Here is a 27,475-nt window from a genome sequence, read left to right as displayed (position 1 = left end):
AGTTAACATTTCCCCTCCCGGACTTGTGTATTGAAGTTGGACTAATTAAGCTATGGTACAGAAGAATAAAGACTTTCGTCGTTTAAGTTGTCTCATTTCAGTTCTACGACCGATAAATTGATTACTAAGTTTTTATATCGGGTTGCAAATTATGGAATTTTAACAACTAATGATTTCACTGTATTCCCCCGACAAAACTTGGTTCAACCGGATGATAGTAATATGAGGCGCACCCTAGCTAAAGTTTCATATTCATTAGAGAGTCCAACACAATCTTGTCGCCAATGTATGAGAGCAAGTTATTATAATTATATGTTGATTTTTTACATTTATAATTTTAAAAGTTGTGTTTAACTGACATTTTGTCTGTATTTGTTTTGTATTTAAAATGTCACCTACATACTTTTGGACATCATCTGACACAAAAATATTTACAGATTACAGCAGTATTTGCCATTTCGATACTCGTAGTTTGGCGTTGTCCATCCGTGCTTTCTGTCAGTCCGTCAGTGCGTACATGCGTGTGTCCGTCCGAAATTGAAAATGCTTACAATTCAGAGACAAGTCAAAAGATTTTCCGCCGCCAGAAATGTATATTCAGATCAGTCATAATGAATGTCAATTTTTATTGTGAACAATATTTTGTGGGCTAATGATCTCAAAAACAACTGGGGTCATAACAGGTCATGGCAATCTAAATATATGAAATTATATCCTAAAAAAATCTAATATCTATAGTTTAATGTTTAGGTCAGCTTTTCTCCTAAACTATCATAGCTATTGCTTTGAAACTTGCAACACTTGTTCACCATCATAAACTGACCCTGTACATCAAGAAACATAACTTCATCCTGCTTTTTTCAAGAATTTTTGCCCCTTTTGGACTTAGAAAATCAGTTTTCTTGGTTGAGTAATATGTTTAAGTCAGCTTTTCTCATAAACTATCAAAGCTATTGCTTTAAAACTTGCACCCCTTGTTCATCATCATAAGCTGACCATGTACAGCAAGAAACACAACTCTGTCCTGCTTTTTGCAAGAGTTATGACCCCTTTTGGACTTAGAAAATATCAGATTTATTGGTTAAGTTTTATGTTTAGGTCAGCTTTTCTTCTAAACTATTCAAGCTATTGCTTTGAAACTGGCAACAGTTGTTCACCATCATAAGTTGACTATGTACATCAAGAAACATAACTCCATCCTGCTTTTTGCAAGAATTATGGCCCTTTTTGGACTAAAAAAATCATGGGTAGGACATTTTTTCTATTAAACAAAAAAAATCAGATGAGCGTCAGCACCAGCAAGGCGGTGCTCTTGTTTAGATTAAAAAATAAAGGGCTAACCTTTCTTTTGTCGGTAATTGCAATAGAAAGAAGTTTTAACGTTATTCTATTTTTATGACATTTTTTCAGGAACATTTTATCTTTAGTAACACACTTTTAATCAAGAGCTCTCAAAAGTGATAGTCTGAAGGTAGTTCTACCCATTTGTATCATTTTTTTCCACCATGTAGGATTGGATTGAACACTGATTTTTTTTCCAGAACTTAAAAATATACTTAGAAAATTTAGCAATAGATAAGATAGGGTTGTTAGCTTGATTTTTTGCTGGACTGATTTTAAAGATTTAGACCTCGCACAGTTTTACATAATTGGAGTTTATGGGAAAATCACAACTTTCCTAACATTTTTGCGAATAGGAATTCTTCTACATTGTAGATTTTAATGAAACTTCTCATGATCGTAAATAAACATATGGTCTATAATGTAGTAAAATAAAATGTATTGGTCCTTGTACTTAGTGTTGAGATATTTGACCATAATTAAAGTGAAACGCTCATTGCAAGAAGACTCTATTTTGAATTATTTAACATGTCAGATGTTTTTTTTAAAATATCATATCTTTAGAAAGATAGTAACAGTGCCATTGTAATGAATTTACTCACAGGTTTCCAGTAATTTATAAAATGATTTTCATTACCATATGCCGAATCCAGGCTTTTTTCTATGTTTTCTGGAAAAAATGAGGTGACACCGTCACTTTTGGTTTATAAAATGTGCAGAGCTACCTAAATATTAGATCGAATATCAAATACAAGCAATCTGGCAGTACTTTGAACCATACACATTGAAAGATCTATATCTAATATAAATTGCTATTGTTTTTAAAAAAATTGAAATTTTGATGTTCGTCTGTAAGCATGTTGCTTTAACTTTAATCTTAGAAAAGTTGCTCATTATGGGTGTTATAGAATAGAAATGTAAATATTTGTGGGCAGCACCAAATGGCATAGCTATATAAATATGCTTGTACCTATTTTATTTATATAATTTTGTAATAAATATGTTAATGATGAAAGATGAAAATGATAGACATGTCACATTTTGATGTTTTATACTACAATTACCCCAGAATTTTAAACAGCATGAACTTCTGGATTTAAGTTTGTTACAGTATATATTTCAAGCTCTGAATATGTTCAAGTATAAATTTCTGCATTTAAGAACGTTAGAGTATATACTTCTGGATTTATGTATGTTCTAGTAAAATTTCTAGATTTAAGTATGTTATTTATATATGGATTTAAGTGGATTTAAGTATGTTATGTTACAGTATAGTTTCTGGATTTAAGTATGTTATTTTATCATTTCTGAATTTAAGTATGTTACAGTATAGTTTCTGGATTTAAGTATGTTATTTTATAATTTCTGAATTTAAGTATGTTACGGTATAGTTCCTGGATTTAAGTATGTTAAAGTATAATTTCTGGATTTAAGTATGATACAAATTTCTGGATTTAAGTATGTTAATTTATATATTTCTACATCAAACTTTGCCATGTTTGCTAGCTTGTCCAGTTAATTCGGTAGGTATAACACAATATTATGCATTAAGAGATCATGAGTTCTATCCCCTGGCAAGGCGCATGTTCTCTGTAATAAGATGACAGAATAGAATGTGTATGAAGTCAGTTGTCCGAAATCTGCAATTCATGTGGGAAAGCTGAGAACAGGTTATTACTGGTGCAGAATCCCAGTAACACTGGTTAGGTTAACTTGGCTAGTCATTGTCACATATCCAAATTACACGTACTGTTGAAAAATGGCATTAAATGCAATCAAAATGATATTTTCTTGATGGATAACTAAAATCAAAAATATGCCATGGCTATTCACTTGCAATTTACAAGCAAAAGCTGCAGTGAATAATAGCAATAAGGCATGTTTATACTATTTGCCTACATTTCTGTTGTGGAATGTGCTTTACATGTAAGAAGACACTGAACAAAAATGGCTCCTATAAATAGACTTTGACGACAGTAGCAGTTATTTTTTTGCCTAATAGACATTTAGGTTTAAGCTGTAAGTTTTATTGTAACATTTTAACATTAATCAAAATTATTAGTGAGGAACTAATTTCCATTGAATTAATTGTTCATATTCTAACAATTTGAGATCGAGAAGGGTGCCTCCGTGGCCGAGCGGTTAATGTCGCTGACTTCAAATCACTTGCCCCTCATTGATGTGGGTTCGAGTCTCACTCGAGGCGTTGAATTCTTCATGTGAGGAAGCTATCCAGCTGGCTTACGGAAAGTCGGTGGTTCTACCCAGGTGCTCGCTCGTGATGAAATAATGCACCTAGGGGCAGCTGTGGTCCTCCTCCACCATCACAGCTGGAAGTCACCATATGACCTATAATTGTGTCGGTGCGACGTTTAACCCAACAAAATAAATAAATAAATTGATGTCGAGAAATTAATGTTCCAGTGAAATACACGTAGTTGTTATGGACTAAACAACAACACTTTATGCCCACGAAATTCATAAATTTTACAGTAATTTTATTCAATTCAGTACTGCAAAATGTATTACAATTGAAGCTAAAACTGCATTTTCATTTATCAATTTATTTATAAAACTTCATATCTTTTGTAACTTGGGAAATTGTTCATCTTGGACAACCATTTTCTTTCTTTTGGGTTTTCAGTTGAAATGAAATTGAACACTTTTTGCTGACGTATGCCATATTGTTGTGCAACGTAATATAAACAATGTAGCAATGTATTATAATATAATATGACCACTGTAAAGTTATGAATGGATGCATGAATTATGTGTCTTCCATTCAATAGAGAGGATGATATTTTTGTGGAATCAATTAAGTTATTTTGTTTCTTTTTTTTCATATTTTACTTGATGTTGATAATGTACATGTATAGTGTTATCTAGTGTTAAGAATATATATATTGTCCAACTCTGAGGGAAATAAAAGATCTACTCATAAAAGACTTGCATGCTTGTTTTGTTTTCTAGTTGATTGCAAACTGTCCAATTCTCTCTGCCAGATTAAGAAAGAAACTCTTTGCAACTATCCATCTCTCTTAGTAAGCTCAAGAAAGAAAGAAATTCTTTGTAAAGTATTCATTTGTCACTGTTAGGTCAAAAAAGAAAAGTTTGAAAAGTATCTATCCCTCCCCATAAGCTCAAGAAAGAAGATCTTTGCAAACTATCTATATTTTCCAGTAAGTTCAAGAAATTAAAGTCTTTGCAAAGTATCCATCTCTCCCCGTTAGCTCAAGAAAGAAAATCTTTGCAAACTATCTTTTTCAGTAAGCTCAAGAAAGAAAAGTATCCAACTTTCTCAGCTCAAGAAAGTCCTGGCAAAATATCCGACTCTCCCTGTTGGCTCAAGAAAGAACTTTCAAAACTATCTCTTCCAGAACGCTCAAGAAAGGTCTGCAAGGTATACACTCTCCCTGTAAACTCGAGGAAGAAACTCTGCAAAGTTTTTCTAACAGGTGGAGTCTAGAGTGGTAACTTGGAGCTTTCTTCACAATCGACTAGAAAAAATTCTAAGCTAAACGGATGCATAACAGGATTTGTCTCCCTTTGACCGGGAAAAGCAAAAGCACTCTGCACAGTCAAGAGTCAAACACAGACTGACCCTGAAAGTATATATACGCATCAAGGCAATACATGACCAAGTTCGATTTTGCATTTTACGGTGAACAGATAGAAGGTCATACACGGTTATATTGCCCACAGACTTGTAAACGTATTCCGATCGCTGACACCTACGGACATGTGATCATCTTTGGAGAAATATTAAAACCCTAATCAAGTGAAACCTAATCGAAAGGGTTATAGGTCAAGGAGAAATAAATCTTTTCATGAATTTAAAACTTTCTGTCTCAGCTTTGTAGTTGTCAGGGTGAAATGGAGTTCTTGCATCTGCAGACTGCGTTGAACGTTAAATTGTAACATACTGTAATATATGAAATTAAAGGCATCACGTGATAAATGAAGAAAACTGAATGAGCGGGTACCGGCATGCCGCTAGTACTTCGAGTTTTCATGGATGGTTTGGGGATGGGATGGTGGGGGGGGGGGGGGGGGGGGGGTACTTATTCTTGTTACATGTTACATTCAAAAAGGAACTCTGTGATAAAAAGAGCTCTCAGCTCACCGGTTCCTGTAATAGATGCAGTATAGTACTTTCAACATTTCTATTACAATCAGTGGAATTGTGCAAGCAAAACCAACGAGGATTTGATCGTTACTTTATCTACGCTGGAGTTACTGAAGTCACATATCAATATTTTAACCAGTTTTAGACCTTTAAACTGCAAAAGCAGCAGTTTAGAATTTGCACATCGATGAAGGGCAAGCGACCATTACCACTCGACCATTTAACCCCTGTCGTCCTGTTTCAAAGTCTCCTGTTACTAAGTCTTTTACATAATGTATGTAAATATGCACATGTTGAATCCTTGGAATATCTTTGCAGAATTCTTTTTCCCCGTGTCACAGAAAAAAATCAAATTATTGGTTTCTTTAGAAAATACCTTTAGAAAATTTAATATTTAATATACTACAGTGTTTAAACTTAATTGGTCAATGGCAATATAAATGGCTTTTTACAAAAATGCCATTTTGTACAGAATGATACATTCGAACGAAATTGATTGCATCCAAGGAATAAACGCTTTGTGTAGAAATTAGTCTAAATCCGTCGTATTCTAATACTTGTCTCTATTAAAGCACGCTTGCGATAGAATGACGTCACGTTAACGTGCGGTGAGAACAAAGTTTTTGTTGCGACCAAGAAAGAGCGCTACTTTATTTTAACGGTATTTGTGTCTTTATGTTGTTTTTTGTTTTTCTTAATAACGGGGGATATAATTACAAAATTCTACAAAAATCAATAAAGCATACATATTTAATAGGGATCTAGCTTTATGTAAAGGGTAGTTCCCTAAATTTATTAGTTTCTTTCGGGATATATGAAAAGTAAAAACGTAATAATTTCTGGCTTAAGGAAGTATAATCTTTTTTTTTTTACAGTTAAAATCTTTTTTCATACTCTTTGAGCTTGAAGAATATTAGTTTCTAAGACATTTAAGATTTGCAAAAGCACAGGTCACTGCACTCGTTTTTATTTCATTGAGTATTTGCTTCTTTCTTTACTCTGCTGTGTGTTCGAAACCACTTAATACCCTAAGTGGTGATGTTTTGAGGGTAACGGGAGTCTTCCTCCTTCACGGAAAGATTGAAAATCGCCATATTACGTCTACATAATGGGTTGCTTGTGGTCTAGTTGAAACACGATTACCTATCAATGCAGAGGTCCGGGGTCAAAATTACGGTTCAGGCACTGGATATTTTTAAGATGCTATTGAGTGTCTGTCAGCACTTTTCTTCCCAGGAAAGAGAGTTTTGTATGAATCAGTGCATGTTAAAGATCCAGGCTGTCTAGGCTGACTTAGGATCTCTCTCTCTCTCTCTCTCTCTCTCTCTCTCTCTCTCTCTCGCTCTCTGTGTGTGTGTGTGTGTGTACGCGCGTGTGTGTGTGTACCTGTTTCACTCTATATGTATGTCAGTTCGCCTTGTTTTTGTACTGGTAGAGCCCTGAGTGACTGATTTTGTATGTAAAGCACTTTTTACTATTTTATTATGAAAAGTATGATATGCAAATCTGGTATGATGATGATGATGATGATGATGATAACAACAACAACAACAATATCAACAATTGTGTAAATGTGACGTTAAATCCAACAAGAATAAGCTTTGCTTGCTATTTTGCAGTGATAAATAAAAAAGAATAATTTAAAATAAAACTAGTACATCGAAACACATCATATTTATTCAAGAAGTCAAGTGTTAGCTTATCTGCACATATGTATAGCAAATGTACTATTCATGGAATGTGTGGTGGAAAAACCCTGAATCAAGGATCTGGTATTTTTAATGACCTGGGATACCAGTTTTGTTGATAAAAATAGACTGTGCGAACTATTTATAGTAATTTTAGCTTTATTTTATACGTATTTGTACTCTCTATCAGCCATATCAGTTCATAACATGTTCTATATACGGAACTTGTTTGTCAATATTGTTAATTCAGCTATACTGAAGCTTGCATGTGAACGATGTACCGTCGATTAAATCTATCATAATGCATATTTTGTTCTTTTTTGCAATTATACTGTTTTCATGTTTTCGCAATATTCGCAATATTCCGAAAGACTTATATGTTTGTACTTTATATCAACACTGTTGCCTTAGTACAATACATGCATGTAGATAGCAAGTAATGTGATAGTTTGAACCTCCTAAATGCCAATTTGCTTATTAAAAGGCCATTTGTAACCTGTACAATACTAATATTATCTACTATTTAATGTAAAGCTATATTTTAATCACTATCATAATAATATTAATGTGACAATGCACATATTTCTAGCCAGATACGGTTTACTAGTTTGCAATTTGCAATCTGTATTTTTACGCCAGTCTTTTTTCTTGGATATTTTAAATGATTTTGATTGATATGTTTTAGTTCCAAAAGCAAACATGTCATTTCTCTTGTGCCCTCTTTCTCCTTTTGTTCCATTGACATTTTGAAAGTTTCCAGTTCGTTCAATAATTTCAGAAGGCATTCCATCTCGCTTTCCTCATTCTGATGTTGTCTTTCTTCGGATTCATCACCTTCTTTGTTAATTTCGAGTGTTTCTGTACTTTCTTTATTTGTTTCAGCTGCAAAATCTTCTCTTGTAAATAAGCATAGATATATTACTTATTTATCTCAATAAAGATAACATAATAAAGTTTAAAAAGTAAATTTCCAAAATGATGATGTGCTAAAAAGGAGTGTTGTTGTAAGTAAAGCAGTGTGCATCATACTGTCAGATATCCCTTTCTATAGTGTTCCATAGATCTGCACATTTCCTATTGAGCTAATTAAGTGGATCCTTTTTCTCATAATGTGCATTTTTAAAAAAATGGCTCTTTGTCATACACATCAATAAAAATGCATTTTTGAAGGATTTCATTAATGTAAAAGAATGTTTAATGTTCTATTGATCATTTTGCTGTCTTTTTTGTCTTTCTTATTTTAAATAGCGTATACATAATTGTATACTATAAATAGTTTCTAATGGTTTTCCACATTATTAGATCATATTCACAATCGTAGTTAAGTGCTAGAACAAACCATGGATCGTTATCCTGGAATATCAAATGGAAGACACAAGAATCCTGATTATTCCATGGCAACGGAAAGACTGGCAACACTCACAGACGTGGCAACATTCAAAGACTGGTCAACAAATGGGATCTCTATTGAAGAATTATCGAGTGCGGGATTTTATGCTACAGGTACTTAAGTTTGTTGTAAAATTACGGACATATTTTGCTGATATATTGTCAGGCATAACACGTTTGGACATGATCACGTCGCTACATGTATCATGTAAACCAATTCTATTTGTCTAACAAGGATCAAACAAGAAATGATTTTGTTTTTGTTTTTTTTTGTTAGACAGATACTAGAATTTTTCAAATGTTAATATCTTAATTGGGGGCGGGACACACATTTATTGGCCTTCTATTGAAATATTTGCAGTGTAAACGGAGCGTATTGAAGTGAAAACAATAACTTATTCAACAGGTGATCTATAACTTATTTCCATTGTCGACCACTAAATTGTCTACTACATATCTACTGTATATGGATTCATTTAAGTGAAGTAGCCCATTAACAGTTTTGGCCATTGACAGTCGCATAGAAAATAGAGATAATATATAACTAACTCAAAATCTCGACTAAGTAAAAAATACAATAAATAAAATGCACCTGACACTAATGCTCTTCCGCATACGAAGATATCTAGTTTTACCTGTTACGTAACAATACATTTTGCTTTAGTGCATGCTACTTAAATAGATAGTATTTATGATATAAATGTAGAGGAGGCATATCTATTGCAAAGCCATAATACATTGATAGAATAAATAGAAAACGATATCAAAAATGTTATCGGAAAAGTCGATTGCTGGTAATTCAGGGTTTACTTTATGGTAAATCAGGGTTTTCTTTATAGGCAATACGATTCAAAAGTAGTACAACTATTTTGTCACGGATTATTCTTTCACTACCTGATTCCCCTTTTCTCAATAATAAAATAAACATGTTAGCATTGCAAATATCGTGCGTGAGTAGTGACCCCCTGATATTATCGGTTAATGTTGCATTTATTTGTGATATTTGACCATGATACCCGATAATTGTGGTGTAACGCAAATGCGAGTTTAACAAAATGCGTGAATTTTGCAAATCATTAATCACGTTTTGAAAAAATTGTGAGAAAATAATAAAGTTTGATATAAAGCTGTTCTTTATATGAATAATTTGTAAAACCTAATTGATAATTTATTTGTAAAGTCTTAAAACTGTTCATATTGAATAATCTGATTTTGTAAGACTGATATTTTTCCGAAAAATTATTTTTGAAAAAGATAAATGCACATATTTGAATACGAATTTAATTCATTAAATGGAAAGTTATTGTTTTATATTCTAACTTTTAAAATGGCTATGTAAACTGATTTAAACAAAGAAAAATATTCATATTATTTTGCTGCTGACGCAAGGTAAAATTTCTACACATAAACTGTAGTTAATTAAAAGGTTTAGTAATTTTATTCCTGTTCCAGGAAGCCGAGACTCTGTAAAATGTTTTTACTGCGGAGGAGGGATGCAACACTGGCAACAGGAGGATGATCCTTGGCTAGAGCATGCAAGACATTTTCCAGATTGTGACTTTTTAAAGCTACATGTAGAAGAAGAGTTTATAAAAAGGGCAAACTATGTGGATGGAAAAGATGCAATGGTGATTGAAAAATTATGATTGATAACTATTTATAATTGCCGTGAAATTATTCTCTCGCAAGTCAGTGCGTCAATATAAAACACTTGACCTCATCCTTTGTTTCACTGAAGAACAAATCGAGTCATGTTATAATGTATATTAAACGCCATTAATTATTTGAATCTTAAGTCTCGAGTCGCCATTCATTATGACCGACATTGTTCTTTCGATGTGGCCTTTCCTGTCGGACTTTTGTCCTTGTTTTGACATTGTTTATTGTCTGAGTGTACCATTGATATAAATCATACATTAAAGACAAACCAGAAATTCTTAAATGATCAAATCATCTCTGAATTGATAGTCAGAACTGACTTTTCTTAATAACAACTTTAATTGCTAACCTGAAAGTTTGATTTATGGTTGAATCCAACTTGAACCTGTAAGAGCTCCATGGGCAACATTTAAGCAATATATCATTGTGAATTATTTGATCTATACATTTTTGAAGATTCTCATTTTGGCCGGTCAATAAAGATATTAGTTGTACAACATTTGCTTTATTTGCTTTTGCGTTATTGGAGGTAATTTCAGGAAAAATTGGAGATTCAACCAGAAACTTACTTCTATCTTGATATGGCTTATTTGTAAACATTATCTATTAATTGGTATGTTTTAAGGAATCAACATGTGGGCAGGTGAAAAAACGTCTTGTTCCTGATCAGCTAATAGACGATTTGTACAGTAAGGCATCCTTGCTGCTTATGGACAAAGGGAACAAGCAAGAGATTGTTGAACATGCGATTGAAAGAGCAAGAGAAAAGCATGGTTAGTTAGACCTGAGAGATATTTTGTTTTGATAACATTATGATAATGGTACAATTTCTTTTTTAGAAACATACATACGAAATATAAATTCTAACATGTACTATTTTCTCTGCAGTTAGAATGGGAAAAGACAAACAAGTTCTTGGACTTTTCACATTAACATCGCATTGTTAACACAATCATGCCTTACCTAGGAAACAGAAATTGAACCCTGATATGAAATTTGACACACGTGTCCAACCAATTCCCGGTTTGGCTAACTTCAAACTTCCGTTGCAATGTTATACATGCAGGTTAAAAGTTGAAAAAATGATACACAGTTTATGATCATGATGATCAGTTTGAACATTTTTATTTCAGGTAGCGGGGATTTAAGGGCTTCCGATATTCTCAATGCTCTACTTGAAAGCGAGACGTTTACCACGCCCTGTAGCAAAGACGCATTTTCTTCTTCACGACCAACCAACTATATGAATTTGTCAAATGGCCACGCGGAACGACTAGTACATGTTCCTGTCAGTTTGGGGGATAGTTTCTCTGGGCCTTTAGGTGAAAAGACATATGCTGATGATGCACTCAATACTGGTAATTGACTTAGATTTTAATAATTGCCCTATCATACTTTAGGCAATGCTCAATAATTCCCAACACATTGGGACCATGTCAGCTAAAAATAGAAATACCTTTTAACATCTTCTTCTCATGAACCTCCAGCTGGATCTTTATCAAACTTGGGTTTGTAACATTATTATAAGTTCCTCTCCAAAAATTATTCAAATGTGAGAACTTGGCAATTTTAAGGTGCCAATAGAGCTAAAAATAGAAATAACTTTAAATGGCTTCTTCTCTTGAACCGCTTGATAGATTTTCATCAAACTTAGTCTGTAGCATCACTGATAGGTCCTCTCATAAGTATTTTAAAATAGGAGCGCTTGGTCCCTTTTAGAGGCTGCTACTAAGGCTAGAATTAAAAATATCTTTAAACAACTTCTCCTCATAAACGGCTGGATGCATATTCACAAAACTTGGTCTGAAGCAACGTTGTAAAGTTCTCTTCTTAACTTATAAAGAGACCTTCCTTCTAAAACACCCTCAACATCCTCAAATTGTCTGTCTGTATTTTTTCGACCCCTATTCTAAGTCCTAAGAAGCATACAGTGTTTGAATTGTTCAACACCTGCCACTCTAATTTATGTTATCAACTTATACTGCCTCTGGAACTTTCGACACATGCATCATATTATGGTCCTGTTCCACACTCTCTAGCCTTTTTAAGCTCTGAAACTCTGGTAAGCGAACTAAGGGCATCATTACCCTCTTGTTTATTCATGGTACTCCCTAAACCTAAACCCCACATAGAGGCAGAACCAGTGAACACACTTTAATTTACAGTGTCAGATGAAATATTAAAGGTCGCTTTATATACTAGTATCTTTCTGAAGATCCGTCAGAATGGTGAAACCGGTTGAATGTTTCTATTCAAGGTTTGACTTTCTATTTGTACAATAAATAAATATATACTATTAGCTGATTTGGAATATATATAGATATATATATATACCATAGTTACATTGTATGTACACTGATGAGCCGATAGGCGAAACTAGTTTGTATTTTTATAATTAAATACTGGTACTGATGATAAACCCGGACAGATGATAAAGTCGACCACCTTGGAAATATTCGATTGCAATTGGTTATTTATAAAATTGAACACACCATCTAATAGTTTCCACTTTACAACATCAACTGGTATAAACAAAAACAAAATTTGTAAATGTTCTGTATAAATAAATGACTTACATTTATTTGTATAAAAAATATTTATCCAAAATTACTGGGGAAGAGGGTGTTTTTTTTGCGCATGCTCACTGTCGAAACATAAAGGCCTGACATTTGGTAATTTTTCATTACTTGATTAGGAATGACTGTTGCAGCTTTTTGGGGAAAGTTTCAATACAAAAATACGAAGAAAATTTTGTAAATGACAAAGGGTTCGAATTTATCATCAGTCAACGTTCATACAGTCCCCATTTTACAAACCCCTTTCAGGGCCTCACTTCATGTGAGTTTGCTTACTAAATATAAATCTGATTTATGTAAAGTTTTCAGCAAATGTTAAGCTTTATTTTGATACCAACAATTGCTGACGATTTGCAGAATAATAATATCTGTCATGTGTTTACGAATTGGATAGAAATATCCGTCCCGAGGGCACCTGCGCATTGGGCGGTAATGAGGCTTGCCGAATTACCGCCCATGCGCAGGTGGCCGAGGGACGGATATTTCCATCCGATTCGTAAACACATGACTGATATTTTTTCTTGCATATCGTATACATGTTACTACTGTTTGCAGATCAACTTGCCCTTTCGTCTTTTCTTAAATCGATAAACTTGTACCTTTACAGCGAGGCTGGAGCTATTTTTGGATCTCGTCTATACAGGTAACTCCGCCTTTCCGATACGAGTAAAAATTCCTGAATGAACTTGTTTACATAGACTGCACTTAACTGGATTGTAACAGATGTACTAGAACTAATCTTCATTTAAAATTTAAATGAATCTTGCCATAATGCAAACTACATTTAGGTAGCGTGGATATAAAAAAAAGACACCCTCTTGTACACTACAGGCCTTTTTCTGTCTAAATTTCAGTACCTTTTGCTGCATATTTTTAAATAATGTACCTCCTGTTTATTTTTTTTAACAATAATTATAAAACGTGACTGACCCGAGTTGTTGGATTCGCTCATCGTTGATTGAAGGGCATAAATTCGATTCCCGGAACCGACCATGCTTCCTTAATTGAAAAAAAACGTCGGCAATTTCTTACGGAATATGTGAGCCTTAGTCTAATTTGACGCGATCCTAGGAAACAGTTACGAGTAGTTTTCTCCACTCGAAAGAAATTGTCTTTGCCAGATTTGGGTTTAAATGCTGATATTGTTGCGAATATAAGATAAATTCAAATAAAACTTACATGTATCAAAAGGTAGTCCAAATATTTTTACTCAAAAGTTGAATATCGTTATATTTTTGACTGGTTGATAACAACTATCTATTTACGTCCGATACATTTCCATACACAGGTTTATTTTTAGGTTACACGCCACGCCTATGTCATCGACTTTTTTACTCCATGTACTTACTATTCGCATTATGGTTAACAATTTCGTTGTTACTGTATGTTTTTAAATTGATGGCATTTTCTTCTTATTAAAGATTTTTCTATTCTGTGTTTGCCTTTTCTAGCCGAAAGTCCAATTTTATTTTTCGCATTGATTTCAATTTATTTACTTATAAGACATAATAGCAATTTGCGATCGCGCTGTATAAAATTTTACCGGTAAATTTATGAAAAATCGGCCGTTTTTATGTAATTTTGATTAGTTTAAAGTTTGTATTTTAACGAAAATGCCCTAATATTCTAGCTACATCTATCTTTTATCGACGTTGAAAGTTTGAAGCAATCTGTTGGATATTAAAAGCTCCACACGCGTTTCCTGTGTACGGGACACCTAAATTTCGCGGTATTATTCTTATCTAAAATTTACCTGGTTACCTGTTTTCGGTTGCCTGTCGTCGTCTGCTTGTTTATTGTACGTTTTCACTACTGGATTTACCTATGGTGACTTCTTTCTTATATCCATTACTCTGCTCTGTATGTTGTTTATGCCACCGTATAGGTCCCTAACATCTATTTACAAATGCTTGCCTAACTTTACTGTAAATGATATTTTCTTCCTATGTTTACTATTTGATTTCTTATAGTTGTTTTATTACCTTTGTTTCAGTTCCATGTAAAACATGTTAAAGTTGTTTCAAATTTTGGTTAAAACTGTTAAAACTAGCTAAAATATGACAACATTTTATAAAATCAGCATCGGCGTGTGCAAGCGATAAAACCAATAAGTACTGCGATTTATCCTCAATTATTTTGGTCCTTTTAGAGTGACCCTCACAAATATAAAACAAACTAAACGTCGAATTATTTTGACTTATGTGAGTCTATAACTGGTTCTTTCCATGAACGAAGACAAGGCTTATCAACTGTCTGTATGTTAATAACTGATATAGTGTTTAAACGACTTCAAATAAATAGTAGATAAATTCACATAGTTTACACGAAACCCCACCAAAAATCAAATAAAAAAAATCAAATAAATCAGTTTTTAGCCCACCATCATCAGATGGTGGGCTATTCAAATCACTCTGCGTCCGTGGTCCGTCGTCCTTCCGTCCGTCCGTCCGTCATTCCGTCCGTCCTTCCGTTAACAATTTCTCGTTATCGCATCTCCTCAGAAACTACAAGGGGGATTTTGACCAAACTTTGTCAGAATGATGTATTGGTACCCTAGTTGTGTCCCCCTGAAAATCAGACTGGTTCAACAAATTTTTAGTAAGTTATGGCCCTTTGTTTAATTCTATAATTTACATAGATTTATATAGGGAAAAACTTTGAAAATCTTCTTGCCCCAAACCAAAGAGCCTAGGGCTTTGATATTTGGTATGAAGCATCATCTAGTGGTCTTCTACCAATATGATTCAAATTATTTCCCTGGGGTGTAATATGGCCCCGCCCCGGGGGTCACATGGTTAATATAGACTTATATAGGGAAAAACTTTGAAAAGCCTCTTGTCCAAAACCACAGGGCCTAGGGCTTTGATATTTTGTATGTGACATCATCTAGTGGTCTTCAACTAAGATTGTTCAAATTATCCCTCTAGGGTCAAATATGGCCCCGCCCCGGGGGTCACATGGTTTACATAGACTTATATAGGGAAAAAATTTGAAAATCTTCTTGTCCAAACCACAACGCCTAGGGCTTTGATATTTGTAATGTAGCATCGTCTAGTGGTTCTCTACCAAGTTTGTTAAAATTATCCCCATAGGGTCAAATATGGCCCCGCCCTTGGGGTCACATGGTTCATATAGACTTATATAGGGAAAAGCTTATAAAACTTCTTGTCAATAACCTACAACATTCAAATTTGGACCACATGTATGGTTTTGAGTGGCAAGATGAACCTTGACATGAGTTGACCTTGATTTTGACCTAGTGACCTACTTTCACATTTCTGTAGCTACAACCTTCAAATTTGGACCACATGCATAGTTTTGTGCACTGAAATAAACTTTGACCTTGACATTGACCTAGTGACCTACTTTCACATTTTTGAAGGTACAGGCTTCAAATTTGGACCACATGCATAATTTCGTGTTCCGAAATGAAATTTGACCTTGATTTTGACCCAGTGACCTACTTTCACATTTCTCAAGCTACAGCCTTCAAATTTGGACCACCTGCATGGTAATTGTACCGAAACAAACTTTGACCTTTACATCGACCTAGTGACCTACTTTCACATTTTTGAAGGTACAGGCTTCAAATTTGGACCACATGCATAGTTCTGTATTCCGAAATATAATTTGACCTTGATTTTGACCTAGTGACCTACTTTCACATTTCTCAAGCTACAGCCTTCAAATTTGGACCACATGCATGGTTTTGTGTACCGAAACAAACTTTGACCTTTACATTGACCTAGTGACCTACTTCCACATTTTTGAAGGTACAGGCTTCAAATTTGGACCACATGCATAGTTTTGTATTCCGAAATAAAATTTGACCTTGATTTTGACCTAGTGACCTACTTTCACATTTCTCAAGCAACAGCCTTCAAATTTGGACCACTTGCATAGTTCTGTGTACCGAAATGAACTTTGACCTTAAGATTGACCTAATGACCTACTTTCAGATTTCTGTAGCTATAGGCTTCAAATTTAGACCACATGAATAGGATTGTGTACCGAAACAAACTTTGACCTTGATATTGACCTAGTGACCTATGTTCACATTTTTGAAGGAACAGGCTTCAAATTTGGACCACATGCATAGATTTGTGTTGTGAAGTGAAATTTGACCTAGTGACCTACTTTCTCATTTCTCAAGCTACAGCCTTCAAATTTGGACCACTTGCATAGTATTGTGTACCGAAATAAACTTTGACCTTAAGATTGACCTAGTGACCTACTTTCAAATTTCTCAAACTACAGTCTTCAAAATTGATGCACATGCATAGTTTTGTGTACAAAGAACTTTGTCCTTGAAATTGATCTAGTGACCTACTTTCACATTTCTCAAGTTACAGCTTTCGAATTTAGACCACATGCACAGTGTTGTGTACGGAAATGAAATTTGACCTTGAGCTAGTCAGTAAGTCTTGAAATTTGGAACACACAAAAATGACACATTGGTGGGCGCCAAGATCACTCTGTGATCTCTTGTTATGGATATAACAATTACATTTTCTACAAGTGTTGCGGAGCTTGAAGGTTCAATGATCAATGATACCTTTCTATAAAACCATGTATACTTTTGCATGGTTAGAAATTTCGTCGATAATAATTGTCATAACAAACAAAAAACGCTGTTTTCATGTGAACGTAGTTGAAATATTCTGTATTCTACTTTTGAAACAATATATATATATCTATTATCTCCTTATTCATTGCACTTTACAATGTATGCAAGTACGGCGATACTTCAAAGATAGAGTCAGAGCGCGCGCTTTGTGTGACGTCAAGATAAAGAAAAAAGTTTCACCACAAAGTGAATGAATGAGGCGGGGTTAACCTGTCAGCATTGCTCCAAAAATAGCTTCAGCTTCACGTTTTTTGTGACGTAAAAGAGTAACTCTATCGATTTCAAAAAGGAGGAAAGGGCAATTTGATCTGCAAATAGTAGTAGCATTTTATTCTGGCAGACTTTTTTCTTGCATACCGTATTTTACAAAAGGTAGAAATAATTTCTTTTTTGGCACTCTTTCTTAAAGTGGAGAATGAACACAAAGCGCGGGAAATTAACGTCCATAAGCAGAAGTGACGCCATGATGTTTTGCGTTACGCATAATAACAAAGTTCCACTTTAGTTTTGTCGTTTGTAGCTTAACGTTATGTTTTTATGGTAAACTAACGTATTTTGAATCGAGAAATATACTATAAGGAACGGAGAGAAACTATCAAGGTACCTGCTTTTTTCGTATTTTACATAAACAATATCTTATTAGTGCATGAACCAGCAGTTGTCATTAACAGCACGAGAGTCATCTGTCATGGGGGGTGCCAGATGGGTTTTGCCGGCATGGGTAAAATCACTGGAATAATAATATCTGTCATGTGTTTACGAATCGGATAGAAATATCTGTCCCGAGGGCACCTGCGCACTGGGCGGTAATGAGGCTTGCCGAATTACCGCCCATGCGCAGGTTGCCGAGGGATGGATATTTCTATCCGATTCGTAAACACATGACTGATATGTTTTCTTGCATATCGTATACATGTTAGCATTTATTCTTGCAGATTATTTTTCTTGTTACCGTATTTTACAAACAACAGGTAGAAATACTTTCTTTGTAGCACTCTTTCTTATAGTAGAGCGCGGGAAATTAACGTCCGTAAGCAGAAGTGACGTCATGATGTTTAGCGTTACGCACCATAACAAAGTTCCACTTTAGTTTTATCGTTTGTAGCGTAACGTTATGTTCTTACGGTAAACTAACGTATTTTGAATCGAGAAATATACTATAAGGAACGGTGAGAAACTATCAAGGTACCTGCGTTTTTCGTATTTGTACATAAACAATATATTATCAGTGCATGAACCAGTAGTTGTCATTAACAGCACGAGAGTCATCTTGCATGGGGGTGCCAGATGGGTTTTGCCGGCATGGCTAAAATCACCGGAAACGCCAGTCCGGTGTGCAAGAAACGCCAGTCCGGTATGCAAGAAATAAAAAAGGTAAAAAACCTCATTTTCTGTTCGGGTTTATCATCAGTGTTGGAAAGGCATGTGAAGTCATTTTATTTATTTGATATATATATAATTTTACTTTGGTTCTAAAAAAGTCACAAACCAGATCCGTCTTTAACGGCTCATCAGGCAGACACGTATGAGACAATTTAAAAACTAGAAGAACAATTCATTCTCAACATATAAGAGGTCCATCGGTAAAACAACTACCTGTAGGTAAGTCATACACAGTACAATTAAACAAAAAAACATCCATTTTATTAAATGAAAACGAACAGTTTATCAGCAAGATTTACAAAATACAAATACTTCATTGCCTGTTTTAAACCAAAATTTAACATCACAGGAGACGGATGAATAAAGTACGTCATAAAATCATTAACTCCCCTGTTTGACGTCAAAATTACGTCCCTTGTTACCTTAATGTCAGAACTATTGAATTACTTCCCTATTCTTCTGTTGTTTTATATTTAGACAGACTGATAAGCGAACAGTTTGTGACCTTTTAATTAAAGTCTAATAAAAACTAGGCGAGCAGTCTAAGTCTATTAGGTAAATAAAATGACTTTACATGCCTTTCCAACAGTATTAAATTATTAAAATACGAACTAGTTTCGCCTGTCGGCCAATCAGTGTAGATAGATAGATAGATTTATTTCGGTAAGGAGTGCACATACATGGACAATTAAAAACAACATGTATAGTAATTACAACATAATAACATAATGCATACATGAAATTAAAAATAGCCACGACAGGCACACCGTCACCAAGGATTACACAAAAAAGAGAAAACTCTTATTTCCATTGTGGTCCTTTGTGTTGGTGGCATGACATAGAGAGGCATAACAGAGTTTACAGAATTATGTGACTAGATGGAAATTGAAGTATGTGACTAGATGGAAATTACACAGCTATATCAAATAAAGAATTATGTGACTAGATGGAAATTGTACACCTATATCAAAAAGTAAAATGCGAGCTTAAATTAAAATGTACATACATCGAAGGCCATAAGAATAGTTATTAAAACACATTAAATAGTTATTAAACACATTAAAGTAATTATGCTAAACTGTCTAATAAATAATTCTTTACTAACGTTTTAAAAACAGGTAATTTCTCAGTCTGTGCTATACTAGCAGGCAACTTATTCCATAGGGAAATACCAGAAAAGAAAAAGGACTTTAACCCAAAACCTTTGACCTTTGGAACAGCAAAAGCACCTTTGTGACTTAACCTTGTCCTATATGAATGAACAATATCCTGTGGGATAAAATTGTCTCCCATGTAGTCAGGGGCTAACCCATTTTTTATCTTAAAAACATGACACAGGATAATCTGGTCTACACGTTTGTTGACTGGTAACCAGTTGAGCGATTTAAAGTGCTCTGGGCCAATGTGCGACCTAGCATCAAGGTCCAGAACAAACCTCATTAACTTATTCTGTGTGGTTTGGAGCTTGGATTTAAGTAACTGGGTCAGACTATGGTACCATATAGAACAGGCGTAATAGAACATACAAATGTATTTTTTGTTATTAAATACTGTTGGAAAGGCATGTGAAGTCGTTTTATTTACTTAACTTATAGACTTTCATCTTGTGCATAGTCTATTCATTTTCAAGTATTATGTATATCATATGGCGAGGAAAGAGATTGAAGGAAATGCCTTTTTGGTATTACGTAGATCAATTGTGTAAAATCATGACTTAAAAATTTCAGCTGGTTTCACCATTAACATGGATCTTCAGGAGAATGTTGCTTATTACGTAGCCGTCAGGCAACGACGTTATCAATAATGACGTCGCTTAAGTTATATATATCAATAATGGTTAAACTGTTGTTTGCAATATTGAAAAACATAAGTTTGAAATAGTCCATAAGTTCTGTAATTATAGACACTGCAAATAATTTATGTAAATAGTAAATATTGTGTAGTAGCATTCAGAGATACTTCATAATCAACATATAAGACAAGCAGACACGGTGATACTTCTAGAAAGCAATCATATTACAAGATGTGCAAAAAACTGTACACACAATCTGACATAAGTACTTTAGTCAGATGCTGTACACCGAAATTTCGATTTTATAAGCCGAAAGATAATAACACTACCCTTTTTATGATGATTTAGAAGAGTCAGAGTTTTGTCCCTTGAAATAATTTATAATGGTGTTGGTACACAAAATCTACCATATACTTGTCTATGTAATACAAATGGCCCAATGTCATGCGAAATGTATGTCAGAGGAAATAATTAATGAGCCTGGGTACTCGGAAAATTGTTCCAGCACCCATTTACTATAACATTAATTAAATAAAGTAATTTAATTCGGCAGCGCTACATTTCACGACGTTCTGTAATTTTTCATCCAAAACAGACATGGAAAAATGTCTGCATGCCAACAGCACCCATGCGATATACCTTTCAGTTCCCGGGTGCGAACGTAATTGCTTTAAGTATTGTTCATTTTGCTTTATTTTGTGACAATCAGAGGTTTGTTGTTTAAGTTCAAAAACATAAGGGGAGTAACTCTAACGAAACGAAGATCGGCTAAACGAAAGTGAACGAGACTTGAAACAAATTAAATGTACATTCGATAGAGATTTGCAAAGTAAGCACAGCTTTGATAAATTCTAAATATCTGTTTTGACTTACACGCACGTGGTTGTATTTTATTTGTAAAAGCTTTTAAATTGCTGTTTAGTCGAGATATTCTTATCGCAACGATCGTTCCTAAATGACATAATTATACTGTCTTTGAACGACCGCAAGAAACGGACTAAGAACTAATGAAATTAAATGTACATGTTTCCTTGTTGTCGTGGATATCCTTCTTTTATTTTTATTATACCTTATTTATCCACACATAGGATATAAAATAAAAGCAAAACCTTATTATCAAAGTTATTTCATTTAATTTTTACCTATCTATTTTATCATGAACACAACCTTCCGTAATTACATCAAACTTATTTCGAGTCCTTTTTAGTCGACACAAGTCGTTCTATTTATATAAGGCTTTCCCGCCAAGAATACTATTTAAAAACAAAAGAAAGGCATGAAAAACATGAAATACATATTTATTTATTTATTTCGGTCTCTTCCAATACATTACATATGCACATAAAGATTTTACAAAACATAAGATACATAGTACTGGCCATTCTTGAAATAGAATTATAAGAGACTTTGTATCATAAAGCATATCAATGAGGAAAACCAGAGACATGACTCTCACACCACTAACTAACTCAGCCAATGATATTGTGTAAGATAAGTAAATATTCTGATCAGACCAAACATATTTTATATCACATAATTGCTAAACGTCATAGATCTGGTAATTTCACTGAGCTTTAATTTGTTTGGACATTATACAGACACAAGCTACAAACAAATATTTACACAAAATCATCTTAAAAATCAGCTTACCACTGCTAACCTTTTTATTAAAAAACTGCAATAAAAAGTTACGACTTAATAAGATACTGAAGACTGTAAATCGTGGCACTAGTGCGCAAAATAAAAAATATTTTAAAAAACCAATTACCCTCCATGATCAGATCATGAGGGGACTGGTTAGCAATGATAATCTGCACTGTCATAAAAGAATACCTTTACATTATATAAGATTTTAACTGAGTTAATACATTATTTACATCGTACAATTTGGTTTACTACTAAAACAAGTCACATTTTCATACAAAGGTAGTCCTCACATTACATACAAAAACGACCATTTGTAAACATATACCTCCTCAAATTATTGGTGAAAAAGAAATGTTACTACAGGCTTATGTATTAAGGAATGATTTTTATCATCGCTTTATTATACTTATGGCAATACTTAATAATTTTCAGCACATTTGGACTGTGCTATATTTTAATAATGTATGTAACCCAAATGCACTGAAATTTGGTTTTATACAGTTAGGCTGATACGTAGAAGAAATGAAATAAGTAAAGATGTTGATGTTTTCTTTGAAATTCGTATAAAGTGCATCTTACATCAAATTATCACAAGATTATATTCATATATGATATTATTGCATTTGATCTGACTTGTGAAATTTCCTTAAATGAACTAAAAACGCTTTCCTGTTTAATTGAAGAACCCAGAGCAACCAACACAGAAGACCAGTTTCTTTTTTAGTAATAGAAATGTTACAGACATAATAATTTTGAAATTGAATCCATTAATAAATTTCACTTTATAGATACTAAGAACGCACAAATTCCGTGAACGTGCTTCTAAAGAGGTAGTCATACACAAATGTAATCAAAATGTATATTCATTTTTCAGAACAAGACCGTTTGTTGAAAGAGAACCGTGCTTTGAAACACAGGATGACCTGCAAAATATGCCTGGTCAATGATGCATGTATTGTATTTATTCCGTGTGGGCACATGGTATCATGCAGGCAATGTGCTGGTAGACAAAACAAGTGCGCAGTCTGCAGGGCTGATATAAAAGACACAATACGGGCATATCCCGCCTGAAACCCAAAGATATTAAAGCTTGGGTAAATGTTGATAAATAAAAAAAGAAATTATGACATTTCACTACAAATACCAAAAACAAAAATAATAAAGACAATGACTCAGTAGGACAATCCACGAACGGAGCACGGTGAAATCAAAACCTTGCTGCTGTGTTCACATATTACCACAATATACACTAAAATGCATGGTCAATGTAACACACACACACGCAAACGCACGCACGCAGGCAACATGCTCATTCAGACAAGAACACAGTTGCGACTGCCTTGGAATGTTCAGTGGCAAAAGATCTACTAATGAATTTTGTGTGATTATTTATGTGCACCAGAACTCATTCTTAATCCTCTAACAAGACAGTGTTAATAAAATAGATCTTTTTCTAACATACACAATGATAACTATATGCACGACAAGGTAAATACAAAAATGCTTGTACATATAATTGTTTAAACCATACACTTTACACTGGAACATCTCATTTTACGTCTGTTTATGTTTGTTTTACCATTTTTTAATTTTTTTCTAAATAATTAAAACAAACTGGGTCTGTGATTAGACATCTCTTATAAAAGTTAAAAAAACCTACTGTTGTATATTATTCCACAAAAGAGTATTTAGTTTTTTTAAACAAACAATTAGACTGTCACAGGGTTTGGAAAATGTGCAGCCAGACCTGGACTCGAACCTGGAGCCTAGGAATATCGTTCAGATGCTCTACTGACTGAGCTATTCGGCCATCTACACATTTTCTCCCCGTTTAAATATTCAAGTTCTATACCGTGACATATTTCCCCACCATTTTGAATTCGTCCTCGAATTTCAGCGGGCACTGTATATTATATAAGCAATTACAGGCGTCGGAGACTAACCAGTGTAATTTCGTCACGGTCCCATGTTGGGTGCCAAATGTCACAGGGTGTCTGGGCTACCCGGCCGTCTACACACTTTCTCCCCGTTTTATTATTCGTGACATTACAATGCTTCTTTCTAAATGTGGGCGTACTATTTTTATCATTTTGTAAATACAAGATTGCTTTAGTATTTGCATATTTACGAAGTGCAACATCTTGATGTTTATAGCTTTGGTACTATAAATTTTAGGCAAGTACATGTAAACATTGATAACATGTACGTAATCATGTTAAAACTTTAGGTGGCAGGGGAGCGGTTTCGTAGTTTTGGCCCCGATCGATTTTCTGTATAAACAGGACAGGGTAGATATAAAGGCATATCTATCTTACTGGTTATTTATCATTATCAATTCTATAATATATCTGGGGAATGAGGAACGGTTAATGATTCTACATGGCGGGTGTTTTAAAATTCCTAGCTCCGTACTTCCGGTTGAGGCTAAAACATAAATATCAGAACAAAAAGTCGGCCAGACGCGCAGCTGTCATCCATCCACTTTTTTTTCAAGTGAAAATTAGGGAAATAAAGTGGTGGTTGGCAGACACATTCCACACCACCTGGGTATGCATCTATGTTCGTACTATACATATATGCTACGAAATTGGATTTAAAAATATAAAATGGGTGAATGGCAGAGTTCAAAGTGAGGTCCGGTTAGGCTGTTTTTGGTCTATAAAATTTGGGTGATTTGGCCGATTTTCACTACACCTGGCGTGGAAAGCGACAGGTGTATAGGACCGGAGAGTCGTCTTTATGTAGTATATAGTGTCTGCAATGGTCAATAGTAGTTTCAAAGAAAAATAAGCAAAAATGAGATTTCTATGTATATTTTAACACTGGTACCCACACGTCAATGTGGAATTCGCAAATCTGCACTCCCCTGCCACCTTTACAGGAGATTACTACAGGATCCGTAACGAAATCACGTAAGCATTATCAGGAACATTTCGTTTTAAAGGATTTTATACCTCCATTTGACTAACGACCAACTTTAATATGTAACTTCAGTTAAACCTTGCTTCTAGTGTATATTTACTCCGTACAAATAAAAGAAATAACATTTTCTATCTTTTTTAATTTCAAAATAAAAAGAATCTGAAATATTGAAGAGAAAACACGCAAAAACTCGTTGACCAGTGCGGTAAAAATTAAAACCATATTGTTGCGACTTTTCGGGAAATAGTAGAAAGAATGTATCATTTTCAGTCTGTTTACTATATCGTTTGTGCGATGAAAACAGATCAAAGGTCTCTTTTTTCAGGAAAATAAATCGAACTGAAATTATTCATAGCATGAAGATAGACTTAAACAATGTTAGCGAAAGAAATGTTCCATAGCCATAAATTTGAATCTGAGTTCTGATCGAGCGATTTCGACATTTAACCCCATGTTTGACAGATGTCAGGACACAAAATCATAACAAATAACAAACTATTTAAATGTATGAACTCGTTTTAATAAGAAAATTGGCTGGTTTAACGTTAGTTAACAGGGACGTATCTGAGGGGTTTGGGGTTGTAGCCTAAGGCCGGCTGAGAGCAACAGGGTATGTGGGGGAATGCTATCCGCGTTCTGTTTCGTAAATGGTGCATTGCGGGTGGTAATTTAATATTAATAAGACTAAAAGCAGTATCACTCATCTACGATTTCTCTGCTCTAGTTTCGACTTGATATCAACTATTGAATGATTCAAACATTTAACCTATGTTTGTATGAAATTCGGCACTAAATACCTGCTCCATATCATGATGTTTTACAAAGGTACTTTTTATTCGCATGACACTAATATGGCAGGCATTGACAACGATGTTTTCAGTATACCTTTAGTGTTTATCTCGTCTTGTACATTTGCCAAATAAACAGCTAACTGTTTCTTTGTAACCAAATGAAAACCTGAATTTTTATTATCATTATTTTACAGCTTCTAAATCTGAATAATATTGTTCAGCAGCAGGCGTCCAGAAACATGATGAAAAGGATTAGGTGTAGGCACGGAAGGGGTCCGACAAATTTCAAAACCCTACAAATTTATTTAGACCATTTTAGAATAACATATTGAGCAAAACTGTTTGTGATTTATGTGCAAGGCTGATAGAAAAATACGCATCTCTTCTTGAAAATGTGAGAATGTTTTTATTTTACCTTTCTATATGTCACAATATGTAGCATAGGAGAGTGATATCCGAAGAAACAGATATCTGTTTGAATTAAGAGGCATGACACCCAGTTGCGCATGTTGCATTGATGCAGTTAGGAGGGAGTTCGGGGAATTTTGAAATCCTACAAGTAAAACTATGCATCTTAAGCAAGGGGAAAAAAACAAGACTACCAGTGATTTTGTCACTTGTGTGCGCAACAATCTCACCTGTTTAGAGGTTTTCGAAAAACAAAACCACAACCATTATAGCTACGGAGTTTATGTAGAGTTCACCGATGTCAGAGAATGTTTGATGAAATCAGCAACAAACATATACAGTTGTCTGTTATACAAATGTTTTCCGTTACAATGCTTTTCTTATATTTGCTCGAAAAACAAGACAAAACATATTACTCTAAAGAAAGTAAAGGATTGTTTGTGTTTCTTTTGAATTCAACATATATTTCGAAGGGGTTGCTTTTGTTTTAAAATTATGGCCCTTATTATATGTACATTTATATACCCATATGATAACAAGCCGGAATGCATTCACGACCCAGAATTAGTGTGCTTTTTCCAGATATATCATTATGGCGGCCCACAGACATTACTTGAGGGATGTTCTTGTAAACCTCTGTAAATCCGGGCCTGATGCAGCGGCCATTTTCAAAATGTTTATTATCAATATCTTAAGACGCATTTTTAGCCCACCATCATCAGATGGTGGGCTATTCAAATCACTCTGCGTCCGTGGTCCGTCCGTCCGTCATTCCGTCCGTCCGTTAACAATTTCTCGTTATCGCATCTCCTCAGAAACTACTAGGGGGATTTTGACCAAACTTTGTCAGAATGGTGTATAGGTACCCTAGTTTTGTCCCCCTGAAAATCAGTCTGGTTCAACAATTTTTGAGTGAGTTATGGCCCTTTGTTTATTTTTATAATTTACATAGATTTATATAGGGAAACACTTTGAAAATCTTCTTGTCCAAAACCACAGGGCCTAGGGCTTTGATATTTGGTATGAAGCATCATCTAGTGGTCCTCTACCAAGATGATTCAAATTATATCCCTGGGGTCAAATATGGCCCCGCCCCAGGGCCACATGGTTTATATAGACTTATATA

General features: G+C 34.4%; 3 protein-coding genes across 5 annotated transcripts in view; all 3 read left to right on the top strand.

Annotated features, from left to right (window-relative positions):
• LOC123553269 (baculoviral IAP repeat-containing protein 2-like) overlaps window positions 1–25,279 on the top strand; it is a 45,058-nt gene extending 19,779 nt beyond the window's left edge. Inside the window, exon 5 of the mRNA XM_053540699.1 lies at window positions 23,103–25,279. Within this exon, the coding sequence (XP_053396674.1) occupies window positions 23,103–23,299 (197 nt within the window). The 3' untranslated portion in view covers window positions 23,300–25,279. The remainder of the gene's footprint in view (window positions 1–23,102) is intronic.
• Window positions 1–27,475, top strand: part of LOC123551167 (titin homolog) — a 280,515-nt gene that overhangs the window by 46,360 nt on the left and 206,680 nt on the right. The gene's annotated exons all lie outside the window — the stretch shown is intronic.
• LOC128556244 (E3 ubiquitin-protein ligase XIAP-like) lies at window positions 8,357–15,033 on the top strand. The gene is made up of 5 exons (XM_053540701.1): window positions 8,357–8,658; window positions 9,997–10,172; window positions 10,829–10,976; window positions 11,337–11,561; window positions 13,387–15,033. The coding sequence occupies exons 1-5, from the start codon at window positions 8,496–8,498 to the stop codon at window positions 13,461–13,463; spliced, it is 789 nt and encodes a 262-aa protein (XP_053396676.1). The 5' UTR covers window positions 8,357–8,495; the 3' UTR covers window positions 13,464–15,033.

The sequence above is a fragment of the Mercenaria mercenaria genome, chromosome 4 (assembly GCF_021730395.1).
Source record: "Mercenaria mercenaria strain notata chromosome 4, MADL_Memer_1, whole genome shotgun sequence".
Taxonomy (NCBI): Eukaryota; Metazoa; Mollusca; class Bivalvia; order Venerida; family Veneridae; genus Mercenaria; species Mercenaria mercenaria.
This window is presented reverse-complemented; position numbering and strand designations above follow the sequence as displayed.

Coding starts and splice junctions, on each gene's coding strand:
- LOC128556244 (XM_053540701.1), top strand. CDS start 8,496: ATGGATCGTTATCCTGGAATATCAAATGGAAGACACAAGAATCCTGAT. Junction 10,173..10,828: donor TGGATGGAAAAGATGCAATG/GTGATTGAAAAA, acceptor GTATGTTTTAAG/GAATCAACATGTGGGCAGGT. Junction 11,562..13,386: donor TGATGATGCACTCAATACTG/GTAATTGACTTA, acceptor GTACCTTTACAG/CGAGGCTGGAGCTATTTTTG.